The sequence below is a fragment of the Myxocyprinus asiaticus genome, chromosome 3 (assembly GCF_019703515.2).
Source record: "Myxocyprinus asiaticus isolate MX2 ecotype Aquarium Trade chromosome 3, UBuf_Myxa_2, whole genome shotgun sequence".
Taxonomy (NCBI): domain Eukaryota; kingdom Metazoa; phylum Chordata; class Actinopteri; order Cypriniformes; family Catostomidae; genus Myxocyprinus; species Myxocyprinus asiaticus.
Genome location: NC_059346.1, coordinates 30,025,001 through 30,039,002, shown reverse-complemented (window position 1 = coordinate 30,039,002; position 14,002 = coordinate 30,025,001). Strand labels below are relative to the sequence as shown.

At 41.0% G+C, this 14,002-nt stretch overlaps 1 protein-coding gene across 1 annotated transcript in view; it reads right to left on the bottom strand.

Moving 5' to 3' along the window:
- The window catches only part of LOC127419110 (allograft inflammatory factor 1-like), a 38,231-nt gene that overhangs the window by 3,200 nt on the left and 21,029 nt on the right, over nt 1–14,002 (bottom strand). The window contains exons 4-5 of the mRNA XM_051660246.1: nt 9,496–9,537; nt 1,577–1,739 (exon numbers count right to left, since the gene is read on the bottom strand). Coding sequence (XP_051516206.1) covers nt 1,577–1,739; nt 9,496–9,537 — 205 coding nt within the window. The remainder of the gene's footprint in view (nt 1–1,576; nt 1,740–9,495; nt 9,538–14,002) is intronic.

Below are 14,002 nucleotides of genomic sequence, written 5' to 3'. Positions count from 1 at the left end.
TTTCTGGGGAAGACCCAATGGATGTGGTTAAGTTTTACTCAAAATAAGTGTAAAAACCTTTGACGTGATTCCTTTGTGTTTTTCTAACTGTACAATATACGCTAAACTTTGCTTGCATTGTTCACCACTTTGTCTGTCTTCACTCCCCACCACAAGGTGTCACAGATCATCTCTGGCCCATTTCACTCTGCCATGGGTATTAACAGTACTTTTACAGGGTAATTCATTATTTATTATAACAACTCCAATGGAGGTTCAACCACTTAACACCAAGCTGTGTGCTGTGATTCTCAAATCTGAGCACTTTGTGTGTACTAGAGTCTACAAAATACCAGTCAGTGAGTCCACTCAAAAACCTTGTGAGAAATAGCTCAAAGGGATAGTTCACCCAAAAATGAAAATTCCCTCATCATTTACTCACCATCATTCCATACCAGATGTGTATGACTGACTGACTTTTGCAGAACGCAAATGAAATTTTTTTGGAGAATATCTCAGCTCTGTAGATTGAGATTCCAATGGTTGGATGTCTTCTGAAGCAATTAATCAGCTTTGGGTGAGACCAGACCAAAATGTAACTCCTTCACTATACATCTTGTCATTGCAGCCTCTAGGCACGATCATGGTTTCAGCTTGATTACACTTCCTAGTGCTTGACACATGCAGAATGCTAGATGGCGCTAGGAAGTGTAACCGAGCTTAAAATCATGATCGTGCCTAGAGACTGCAATTGCAAGATGTTTCATTTTGGTCTGTTCTCACCCAAAACCAACCATTTTGCTTCAGAAGACATCCATTTGAGTTTAATGCATTTTATGCTGCCTTTATATGCCTTTTGGAGCTTCAAAGTTTTAGCCAACATTCACTTCCATTGTATGGACCTACAGAGCAGAGATATTCTTCTGCAGAATACAAAGATTTTTAGAAGAAAATCATACACATTTGGCATGGCATGAGGTTGAGTAAATGAGAACTTCCATTTTTGTGTGAACTATTCCTTTAATATTTTTTTCAAACAATCATGAAATTTGGCACAAACAACCATTTTTTTCTTTTCTTCAAACTACCGTGTTCCTGTGTTAAAGGAAAAAAACAGGAAGCCAGAGGATGTTTATCCTCTTCACCAACACTAGGGAGGAGTTCAGTGGTACCCATGCCAACTTAGAAAAGATCCATATTTATAATTAGGGGATAGACGCACCCAACATCACTGGAAAAACTTATTACATAACAGTATTTGCATACTTTAAGTTTCTAAGGCCAGAGAGTCCAAACACAGGACCAGAGGGGTGACACCATGTGTCTCATCATGACAAAATCACCTGTCACAGCATATCCTCTTCCAGGAAGAGATAATGGCACAGATATGCTGATCCTGCAATGGATGTGCTGACAAAATCAAAGCACGCACACACCTCTAAAAATAGCCAAACTGAGCCAAAGCATAAACCAGCAGGGAATAGCCAGAGACAATTCTGCATAATTGCATTTGCCAATATTGAAAACAAGCTGAAGAGAGAACGTTCGTGCAGTATTACAGAAACATGTTCAAATATGTGCGCACACATGCACGTACAGTTTGAGGACAGCTGATCTCTTGCCAAGCATCATTTTGACAAAGTCCCTGTAGTTGATTGTGTCGCTGCAGCCCCCCGTCACCTCTGAGATCATTTTCTTCATCTCCAGATGAGTCTTTGGCACACCCAGCTTCTCCATCATTCTCTTCAGACCCATCATGTCTAGATAGTAGGAGCACATACAGCCGTCACATTAACATCTTCCTTTAAAGGGACAGTTCATCCAAAATTTTTAATTTGGTCAGCATTTACTCACCTTTATGTTGTTCCAAATCCATATGACTTTCATTGTATGAAAAAAAAAAAAAAGACAATGAAAGAGAATGGTGACTGAGGCAAACATTCTGCCTAACAGCTCCGAAAGAAAAGTGACGTGTTTGGAACAACATGAGGGTGAGTCCCTTTAAAGGCTCTTCAGACCAATACCAAATAATTACTACACACTGAATAGATAGATCATTAATGTTCACAGAAATGCATTTACACTTGAGCAATCTAGATGGAACGTGATAATTGCCTGACAACAAAAACAAACTGTATATGTGATCTATGATGCTTATGCGAGGCAGCCAAAGGGCCAACACTACAAAACAAAAATACGTCTGTACTTTGAGTAGAGTTACATAGAGCTTTCACCGTTTACTGTCCCACATAATTTGCATTAGTGGACATTTGTACTGAATAGACCAAATTGTGTACTCTGTACTTTTAAAGTGCTTTATAAATAAATTTGATATTACATTTCAAAGACGTTTTTATGAAACATTTTATCCTCATTGTGCATTTTTCTGCCACACATTACACACAAATACTCCAGCTAGGCCCGTCACGATTATTAAATAACTGTCTGATCGCGGTTATTTGCTCTAACCGCAATTATTGTGCACTTTAAATTCCAATCACATTTTAATACAAAACTAAAGGAATTTAAGCGAATATATAAATGCCATCAACGGCGTGTTTGTGTGTCATTCAGTTTAACTCTGAGCATCACTGAGCTGCGCCGTGGTTGTCAACCTGAGCAGCTCCTGTCTAGAAGAGCATCTGAAGCACTTCAAGCACTCGAGGGGCGCTTCCTCAGCAGAGGCTCACGCCAAAATCCCACAAAAATATAAATTAACAAATATAAACTTTGATAGTGAACACAAAGCGCTCCAGTTTCACTTTAATCAATCATGTAAATGGAAAATGTTCCTGGTCATAACGGGTTCATACACGCAGTGTTAATGACACAGTGACACGAGCTTACTTTATTTCTGTGGAATTAAAAAACGATGAAAAGAAATCTCAAACGTTTTGCTTCATGAGAAATAAGGGCTCCTAGGTTTAATCAAAGAGCATTAAAATAATATTTGAAAGTGGAGAAATTATGACAGAAATATTTTACTATTGCATAATATAAAATAATAATAATAATAATAATAATAATAATATATAAATATAACAGAAATATATTTTGTATTATATACACTACCGGTCAAAAGTTTTAGAACACATTTTTCCAGTTTTTATTGAAATTTACGCAGTTTATTGTCTCAATGTACTCAAATTAAAGCATAAAACAAATAAACAATTGGAGATAAAGAAATCATGGGATCATTTGTTTAACAAAATGTAAATTTTTGACTCAAAGTAGCCACCTTCTGCAGATATAACAGCCGAACACACTCGTGGCATTTTTTCTACAACGGAAATCAAATATTGTTCAGAAAGTTCTTCCCAAGTTCCCACAAATGTGTTGCTTTACTTTCACCCTTCTGTCCAGTTCATCCCAAACAAGCTCGATGGGGTTGAAGTCTGGAGGCTGTGCTGGCCATTCCATGATTTGAATCCTACCGTCTTTTCTCACATAGCCTGGAGGTATGTTTTGGGTCATTATTTTGCTGTAGGATGAACCCGACCAACTAGGCGTATATCAGAGGGTATCGCATGGCGCCGCAAAATGCTGTGATAGCAGTTTTGGTTCAGGGTGCCACTCACTCTGTGCAAGTCGCTGACTCTGGATCCAGCAAAAGAGCCCCAGACCATCACGCTTCCTCCTCCATGTTTGACAGTTGGTGTCTCACACCGAGGAACCATCCTTTCTCCTACTCGACGGCGTACAAAAACCCTGCATGATGAACTGAACATTTCAAATTTTGATTAATCGGTCCATAAGACCTTCTTCCAGTGTTTAGTCCACAGGCAGTGCTTCATGGCCCAGGCAAGCCTCTTTTTCTTATTTTGACATCTTAGCAATGGCTTTCTTACTGCCACTCGACCCGTCAAACCTGCAGCTCGAAGTCTTCTTCACAGTTGAAACTGAGACTTGCTTACTTCGACCAGTGTTAAGCTGTGCTTGAAGCTGTTGTCCTGTGAGCCGCCTATCACACAAGCTGTTGACTCTCAGAAACTTGTCTTCTGATTCTGTTGTGGCTTTGGGTCTGCCAGACCTCTTCCTGTCAGAGTTTCCTCCAGTTTCCAAGTGCCTTTTGATGGTGTAGAAAACTGTACTCACTGACACCGTGGCTTTTTTTGCAATTTCTCTAAAAGGAAAGACCTACACTTTTAAGGGTTTTTGAGACAACTCAATAGCAGGAAGGAAGTAGACACAGGGAAGCAGAATTTCTTCTGGCACAGGTAAGATTTTTAATCGGCCACTTCAAGGTTTTTCCAAGTTCAAAAACTCGTCAGATTCACAGCAGGTAGTCAGACTAACACATCAGCTTCACAGGAACGTAATAACCTCAACACATCAGCTCACACATAACAGATTAAACTGCTTCAGCTTCGGGTACACCGTGGCCTTTCTTGTGCCAGACTCTCTCACTCTGCTGCTGGTGGTGTGGCTGGTTATATGCCACTCTCCCAATGCTCACTGGAAATAAAGACAGGTGTTAAACATAATCTAGCTCAGGTGCAAGCACCCTTACCACTTTCTCTCCGGACGGATGCTTGACCACGCCCCCCCACTGCCACATATCCCCACCGCCCGACTCAGGCCGGGGAGGCATCCGGCCTGCCTACCACTCCCCCCATTTCTGGAGAGGAAGTCGGCGACAGCTGTCTGTGCTCCCGGTCTGTGGACCACCTTGAACTTAAACGGCTGAAGAGCCAGATACCAATGGGTGATCCGCACGTTGGTATCTTTCATGTGGTGGAGCCATTGGAGTGGGGCGTGATCTGAGCAGAGGGTGAAGGCCCGCCCCAATAGGTAATACCGGAGGGTGAGGACCGCCCACTTGATGGCGAGACACTCCCTTTTCCACGGTGCTGTACTTAGTCTCCTTCTTTGAGAGCTTGCAGCTAATGTACAGCACCGGGCGCTCCTCCCCCTCCACCACCTGCGAGAGTACGGCCCCCAGCCGTCTGTCTGTAACACAAAAGGGAGAGAGAAATCGGGTGAATGTAAAAGCGCCCCCCCCCCGCAAAGTGCAGCTTTAACCTGCATGAACGCTTGTCGACACTGCTCCATCCACTGGACCGGGTCTGGAGCTCCGTTTTTAGTGAGATCAGTCAGTGGGCTGGTGACATCCGAATAATTAGGCACGAACCTCCTATAATAGCCAGCCAGCCCCAGGAACCTTTTTGGTCTTGGGCCTCGGGCAGGTCGCAATCAATGCAGTCTTGTCAATTTGGGGACACACCTGCCCGTAGCCCAAGTGGAACCCCAGATACCGTACCTCCATCCGCCCAATCGCGCACTTCTTCGGGTTTGCTGAGAGTCCTGCTCGTCGCAGCGATCTCAGAACCGCCCTCAGATGCTGCATGTGCCACTGCCAATCATTGCTTTAAAGATGATGTCATCTAAATAGGCAGCGGCGTAAACCAAATGCGGTCTGAGGATTCGGTCCACGAGATGCTGAAATGTGGCCGGGGCTCCAAATAAACCGAACGGAAGCGTCACAAATTGATGTAATCCAAACGGCGTGGAGAAGGCTGTTTTTTCACAGGAAATTGGTGTCAAGGGGATCTACCAATATCCCTTTGTCAAATCCAGTGTCGAATCAAATCGAGCAGTGCCCAACCGATCGAGCAACTCATCAAATCTAGGCATTGGGTACGCGTCAAAAAAGACACGTTGACTTTTCTGTAATCCACAAAGAACCGTACAGACCCATCGCTCTTAAGAACTAGAACAACCGGGCTGGACCAATCGCTGTGGGATTCCTATAGTACCCCCATAACGAGCACTGCATCCAATTCTGCCCAGACAATTTTATTTTTGTGCTCGGGCAAATGGTAGGGATGGCTCCGTACCACCACCCCCGGCTCGGTCTCGATGTGGTGCTGGATGAGGTTCGTTCAACCTGGCAGAGGAGAAAACACATCTGCAAACTCCTCTTGCAACTTGGCAACCTCTGCGAGCTGACACGGTGAGAGGTGGTCTCCGCAAATGACCAGGGTAAAATGATTTTGTTTTGTATTCACCTCCAGCCCGAGCTCCGCCCTCTCCGGAACTACCGTAGCCAACGTCACAGGGACCGCCTCCCTCCACAATTTCAGGAGGTTGAGGTGATATATTTGAAGTGTGCCCCCTCTATTGGTTCGCTTTATCTCATAATCGAGATCCCCCACTCGTTGTGTGACCTCAAAGGGTCCTTGCCACTTGGCGAGTAATTTAGAGCTCGATGTGGGGAGTAATACGAGTACCTTATCTCCCAGTGCAAATTCCCACAGCCGGGTTCCCCTGTCGTACAGTCGGCTCCGTCGTTCTTGAGCTTGGAACAAATTCTCCTGTGTTAGTTGCCCCAAAGTGTGGAGTTTTGCTCCAAGATCAAGAACGTATTGAATTTCGTTTTTACTTGAAGGTTCCTCCTCCCAAGCTTCGCGTATGACAAAGCACGGCGTGCGGGCACTGCCCATACAGCAGCTCGAATGGTGAAAACCCCGTGGAGGCTTGCGGGACCTCTCGTACTGCAAATAACAGGGGATCGAGCCATTAGTCCCAATTTCTAGCATCCTCGTGCACGAACTTACGAATCATATTTTTAAGGGTTTTATTAAATCACTCGACCAGGCCATCTGTTTGTGGATGGTAAATGTTGGTGCGGATTGATTTAATGCCCAATAATTCGTAAAGCTTTGTCCGTGACAAAGGTTGTGCCCTGATCGGTGAGGATTTCTTTCGGAATCCCCACCCAGGAGATTATTTTGAAGAGTGGCTCAGCAACACTACGTGCTGAGATGTTGCGTAGAGGCACCGCTTCCGGATATCGCGTTGCATAGTCCACTAAGACCAGTACAAAGTGGTGTCCACGCGCTGACCGCTCTAATGGCCCGACAAGGTCCATTCCAATTCTCTCGAAGGGGACCTCGATCAGCGGAAGGGGGCGCAAATGGCGCTTTTGGGGTGGCCGGTGGATTCACCAGCTGATATTCGTGGCATGCCGCACACCACCTGCGGACATCGCCGCCAATGCCCGGCCAAAGAAACGGGCTATTAGGCAGTTCAGTGTTTTTCTTTCCCCTAGATGACCTGCCATGGGATTATAATGAGCCGCCTGGAACACCATTTCCCGACGGCTCTGCGGTATTAAGAGCAGAGCTGTATCATCCTTTGAGCGCCCTGCGTCACTCTATACCACCGCTCGTTTATAATTGCGAAACACGGATATGAAAGAGCGACATTTGGCTGGAGTTGTTGACCATCGATCACTCACTTGGTCAAAGTCGTGCTTGAGGGTTTCGTCTCGCAACTGCTCCAAAAGGGAAATCCCCTTCGGGAAATCCCCTGAGGATGGGAGGGGCTGTAGCCTCTCCCCTCCTCACGTCATTCTGACGTGGAGCAGACGAAGATGGCCCCAGCTCCGCCTCCCCTTCCAGCGCATCACACATTTCACAGGAATGTAATAACCTCAACACATCAGCTTCACACCCATAACAGATTTAACTGCTTCAGCTTCGGTTACACCGTGGCCTTTCTTGTTCCAGACACTCTCACTCTGCTGCTGGTGGAGTGGCTGGTTATATGCCGCTCTCCCCATGCTCGCTGGAATTAGAGACAGGTGTTAAACAATCTAGCTCAGGTGCAAGCACCCTTACCGCTTTCTCCCTCTCCGGACGGACACTTGACCACGCCCCCCACTGCCACAGGGTTATAATGGTCTGTCTGTCTTCCTTTGTTAATTGCCTTTTTCCTCACCATTATGAGAGCAATATACTACTTCCTGCAGTACAATACTGTCCAAATTGACCACGCCCCCCAGTCTGTTAACAGTAACAGTCTGTTCCAACACTGCTTTTATACAGACAGAGGGTTTGTAAGTAATCAACAAAAGTTGGGACACCTGTAGGAATTGTTAGCATCAACTTTCAAGGCTTAATTTACTTCCATTGCTGCAGAACAGCTGTAAGTTAACTCATTACTTGTTCCCTGAAAAAGGCTTTTTTGTATAACTCTGAAATGTACATTATTTTTCAGTTTTTGGTAACCTAAACTTTTTTTTTTAACCTCTGGCAGTTTACCGCTTACCATTGTACCATTTCAGGTTATTCACTGGACTTGAACTGCTTAAATTTCATTAAAAACTGGAAAAATGGGGGTGTTCTAAAACTTTAGACAGGTAGTGTGTTTGTATGTGTGTGTGTATATACATTTTTTAATTAAAATATATTTTTAATGAATTCCAAAAACAACAGTGTAAAATGTAAAATTGCCCAAAACTAAAATAGACCAAAGAGAGACATATTTTTAGTATTTAGTATTTTGATATTTAAAACATTATTTTCATGTCATTCATATAGTTTTAAAGCCTTAAAAGTAAATCATATATCCCTATTTTATCATTTGATTTGTATATGAGGTTAAAAATTAAGACAAGGTGTGTAAAGCACAATTACACCTTAAGAAATATGACAATTTATATGACAATTAATTGTGAAAGCTCTAAAAGAGAAAATTAAATCGCCATAGCCCTAAAACAGACAATTAATCGTCATAATTGCAATTATTTGTCTGACAATTTATCGTCAGCCAAATTTCATAATCGTGACAGCCCTAACTCCAGCCATCACACACCACCACACATTTTTTACAAGTGCTTCATCATCCTTTAAAGTGCTGTTATATCTGTGGCACACAAATCTAAATTGTTTACAATCAGGAATGAGGACCTATGCCACTTTCTTCCACCATCTAATGTGGACAAGCTATTAAATTTTTTACGGATATATGTGAAATGAGCTTCCCACCTGAGATGAACTACAGCTAGAATTATAAAAACAACATGAAATGGTATTCACAATTAACTTCCATAATGTGATGTTTAACATTTTAATGTGCTTTTTTGGCATGACAAAAAAAAAAAAAAAACCTTTACATAAATAACAGCGTATAAAGTAGGGTGGACATTTATAAATGAGGATTTGATCTGAACGTGGATGATTGGCCATATTATTGGTTAACATTCTTTTTCTCTACCCATGGTTATATCAGTAGAAAAGTTGTATCACAGTATGAAAGACTAATTGTCTGAAAGTATGAAATAGGCCTACTTTTTCTTTAGAGTAAAACAATGATTAATCATGCAAGATAAGAACAGGAACATTTAATGAGAAAATAAATAGGGAAGATTTTGATTTCAATGTCATCTTGAACAATTAAACATCTGCTAAGATGCAAATTGTTACTTTTTAAATTTCTGGGAGACATTCTCCTGAGACTCCAATCTAGACTGAACTGCCAATAAAAAAAAATTAAAATCAATCCATCCAAAATTTTATATGGTGCTTTCTGAATATTATTACATCGCTATGTAACAGAGCCTTCTTCATTCTTACTCTAAATCATATAGACAGTGACCTTTAAGTTGGTTACAGGTGTGTTCTCCCATTTCCCCATCGGTCACGCATAGCATTACCTACACCGCGAGCATGACAAAGAGCCCTTCCCCACTAACACTTACACAGTGTTAACTACACATGCATTCACACTTACCAATATCCCCCTGATCGTTCAGGTCAAATTCTGCATACTTATCTGTGGAGGGAAAAATAAGCAACATGGTTTTAATAGTCAAACAAGAAGAACGATGACAAACATTCACAAAGACTTCCCCTGATAACAATGGTAAAACACAGATGTATATGCGGCAGTCACACGCATACACACAGACACATGACTGCCACCATACAACTGCCAATCAGGCACATGACAGCTGCGATTCTGAGGAAAACAGAGAGAGGAAACTTAGAGGGATAGTTCACTCAAAAATGAAAATTCTCATAATTTTCTCATCCTCTCATAATTTTCTCATCATGCCATCGCAGATATATATGACTTTCTTCTGCTGAACACAAACGAATATTTTTAAAAGAATTTCTTAGCAATGTAGGTCCATACAATGCAAGTGAATGGTGACCAAAACTCTGAAGCTCCAAAAAGCACATAAAAGCAGCATAAAAGTAATCCATATGACTCCAGTGGTTTAATCCATGTCTTCTGAGCAATCCAATAATTCTTAGTGAGAACAGCCTAAAATATAAAAACTCCTATTTTACTATAAATCTTGACATCTGCAGTCTCCTTGGCGATCATGTTTTCAATCTGGATTACACTTCCTAGTGCCGTCTAGTTCTCTGCGCATGTGTCAAGCACTAGGAAGTGTAATCGAGCTTGAAATCATGATTGTGCCTAGAGACTGCGATGGCAAGATGTACAGTGAAAAAGGAGTTTTGGTCTGTTCTCACCCAAAACCAACTGGATCGCTTAAGACATTGATTAAACCACTGAAGTCATTTGGATTACTTTTATGCTGCTTTTATGTCCTTTTTTGTGCTTTTAAATTTTGGTCACCATTCACTTGCATTCTGTGGAGCTACAGAGCTGAGATATACCTTTAAAAATCTTTGTTTCTGTTTGAGAAAGAAAGTCATACACATCTGGGATGGCATGAGGGCGAGTAAATAATGAGAGCATTTTCATTCTTGGGTATTATTATACTATTCCTTTAAAAATGATTCACTCTTGTTTTAAATGGATAGTTTACCCACAAATTATCAAAATGGTAATTAACCACCTCAAGTTGTTCCAAACCCGTATGACTGATTTTGTCTGTGGAACACAAAGGAGGATGTGACAGATTGTCATTCTGACCAACATCTCCTTTTGTGTTCCACGGAAGAAAGTCAGTCATACAGGTTTGGAACAACGTAATGGTGAGTTAATGATTGCAGAATATTCATTTTTGGATGAACTATCCCTTTAACCATGATGAAGCCTAGTTCACAAAGAACTGTAGGCTATATCTGTAAATGAGGACGGTTAGTACCAGATTTGAATCCCTGTCCCATTTGATTTTGCTGGATTATTCTACTTTTCAGAGTATTTCCTTTGTCTCTCATTAGGTGTTGTTTCAGGCTCACAAAGAGGCTTCTGTTGGAGTGGTGGCCGAGTCACCGTGAGAGGCTGATGGGAATGAGAGGGTTACAATGGCCCCCATGAACACAAACACAGCCTGTTCACCACCAAGCTGAATGAGTGTGTGAAACAGAGCTTGTGAGAAAGGTCATCAGTCTAAATGCACAGACACAGCCTCTCTTGACAAACTTACCGTGTTTATTTCTGTAACCTTCAAATGTAACTCACAATTTTCACAAACAAAGCACTGGCTCACTATCTCTACTGCTCTGAATCTTTTTCTGCTGGTGTTCTCTGTTTATTCTCAAAGGCATTGTTTTCCACCCCCTCTTTCTTTTCACTGGGTTTCATTTATGGTTGAGGTAAATACACATACTGACATTAGTGGGTCAAACACTGCGGTGAGGGCTCAGACTGTGTGTGTGAGCTTTCATCTCAACAGTGTCAAGAGCAATCTCTAGGGTTTGGCACTACTCTCCCTTGTGCCTTAAACTTCTGTTAAAATTTTTTTCCCCCTACATTTTCTTCCAGAGCTGCTTAACCCCTTTAACCTGATCTCTCCTTCTGATAATGACCCACAAACACCAACGTTAACAGTTAGTAAATAATTCAGAGCAAAAATTAGGCCTGTGGGTTTGACCTCATTCTAACTTAGTAATATTTCTAAGTAAAACTATTAATTGAGAAAAAAAAAAAAAAAAGCATGGCTTGATTTTCTCAGCCAAAAAGGAAAGTAGTTTTAGAGATGGAACAAGTTATTACATTTTGATGAAAGATTGCAAGGCAAACATGTTTTATTTGGAAAAAAGTGCAACAAAGAATTACAAAAAGACCAGTAACATTAGAGGAATGGTTCACCCACAATTAAAAATGGTCATTGTTTACTCGCACACTAATGTCATTCTAAACCTGTATGACTTTCTTCTGTGGAACACAAAAGGAGATGTTTGGCAAAATATTCAGTCTCGATCACCATTCACTTTCACTGTATGGCAGAGGTGAAATGAAAGTGAATAGTTTGGAACAACATGAGGATGAGTGAATAATGACATAATCTTTGGGTGAATTGCCTCAAAGTAAAAAGGGTCAATATTGATTTCATGTTGATAAGTATAGAGGGAGACAAAGAGAAATGCAGACCAACAACATTGGATCTCATTCACAAATAATTGCATGGATTTTGCGTACTTGTACTTATACGCACAGGAAATGTTCTCATGGAAAAAAAAAAATAAAAAAAAAAAAATTCTACAACAGGTGCATACGTAGGTGAATTTTTTTCTTACCCTCGTTCAAATGTTAACAAATCCGTATTATTCTAAATGAGGGAGCGCTTGCCTGAAGCTAGTCATTTGTATAAAACAAGCCCAACCATCTCCATATAAGGGATTTCAGCACCACTGCAACTGTACAGTTGCCAGAACCCAGCTCAAGCTATAACGCACAATTTATTACTTTGTAATAAAAGAAAATAAATATTTTTTTATTTTATAATTTCGTGTTTATTCCATGCTTAAAAAAGGGCTCATACAGGTATACACTTTCAAATACTTTTGCCTGCACCAATTTTTCATTTTCAAAGACTGAACTGAGTGAGAGAACTCAAGAGTGTTACCAACTTGTATTAAAAATGAAAAGAATGTGTAAACAAACACACTAGGGGTGTAACGATTCGCTCTGACAGCGATTCAAAAAAATCTTTATTCAGTGATTGTATACCGATCGATCGGCCACCAATATAAATCGGCCGATCATGTCTAGAATCAGGGCCAATCTTTTTTGCAGCATGCAGGGAATCACACATACCCTGCTACTCTAATGAATGAGCGCTTTCTCAGCCCTTGATGCATGACAGTCTGGCCTCTGGAGGGTGAATTGTTGGCAATTATAAGTATCCACGAATTTAAACTCAGACATGCTGTTATTCAGATGAATTTGCAGGATTGTTTTTAAGAATGTGTAAATTACACGTGTATGAATATTAAATTTCATTAAGAGCCATTAGGGTAGAAATTCTGACTCACTGCACTGTGAGCACAGAAAAGATAAAGAGACTACAAACGGGTATAAAAAAATAAAAAAAATAAAAACAATTAAAAAAAATAAACATGCACATACAAATCTGAGTATACGTGATGTAACGCGAGTCGTGACAATCAGACGTTGTGTTGAGTGATAGAGACTGTTTGAGCAATCATGAGCACTTTTAGTCAAACATGCACACACTCCAGGTGCTCTCAATATTTCATCAGTCACTCATCTCAGCACTATTCTGTGAGGATCCAATTTAAATCAGATTAATATTGGTCACATTACCACTAATCACAGCAAGTACATTTGAACCATAACGGCACCGCGTCTTCACACATTTGCTTAATTTGTGATTTGTGTTACATCATAACGCCAAAGACAGTAAACAAATCATAGATATTAAGAGATGGCTTACCTTTGTTCAGGGACACATTCCATTTCTGTTAGTCACATGTCAGTGAAACTTGTTCAGTTTATGTCTTAGTTGTTGAATCTTTTTATATTTACAAATATTTACACATGTTAAGTTTGCTAAAAATAAAAGCAGTTGAAAGTGAGGATGTTTCTTTTTTTTTTTTTGCTGAGTTTTTAAATTGACTATATCACAATTCCAGTGGGTCAGAAGTTTACATACATTAAGTTAATTGTGCCTTTAAGCAGCTTGGAAAATTCCAGAAAATGATGTCAAGCCTTTAGACAATTAGCTTCTGATAGGAGGTGTACTGAATTGGAGGTGTACCTGTGGATGTATTTTAAGGCCTACCTTCAAACTCAGTGCGTCTTTGCTTGACATCATGGGAAAATCAAAAGAAATCAGCAAAGACCTCAGAAAAAACATTGTGGACCTCCACAAGTCTGGTTCATCAATGTGCGCAATTTCCAAACACCTGAAGGTACCAAGTTCATCTATTTGGCCATAATGACCATCAAAAAGGGTGAGGCTTGCAAGCCTGAAGAACACCATCCCAACCGTGAAGCATGGGGGTGGCATCATCATGTTGTGGGGGTGCTTTGCTGCAGGAGGGACTGGTGCACTTCACAAAATAAATGGCAT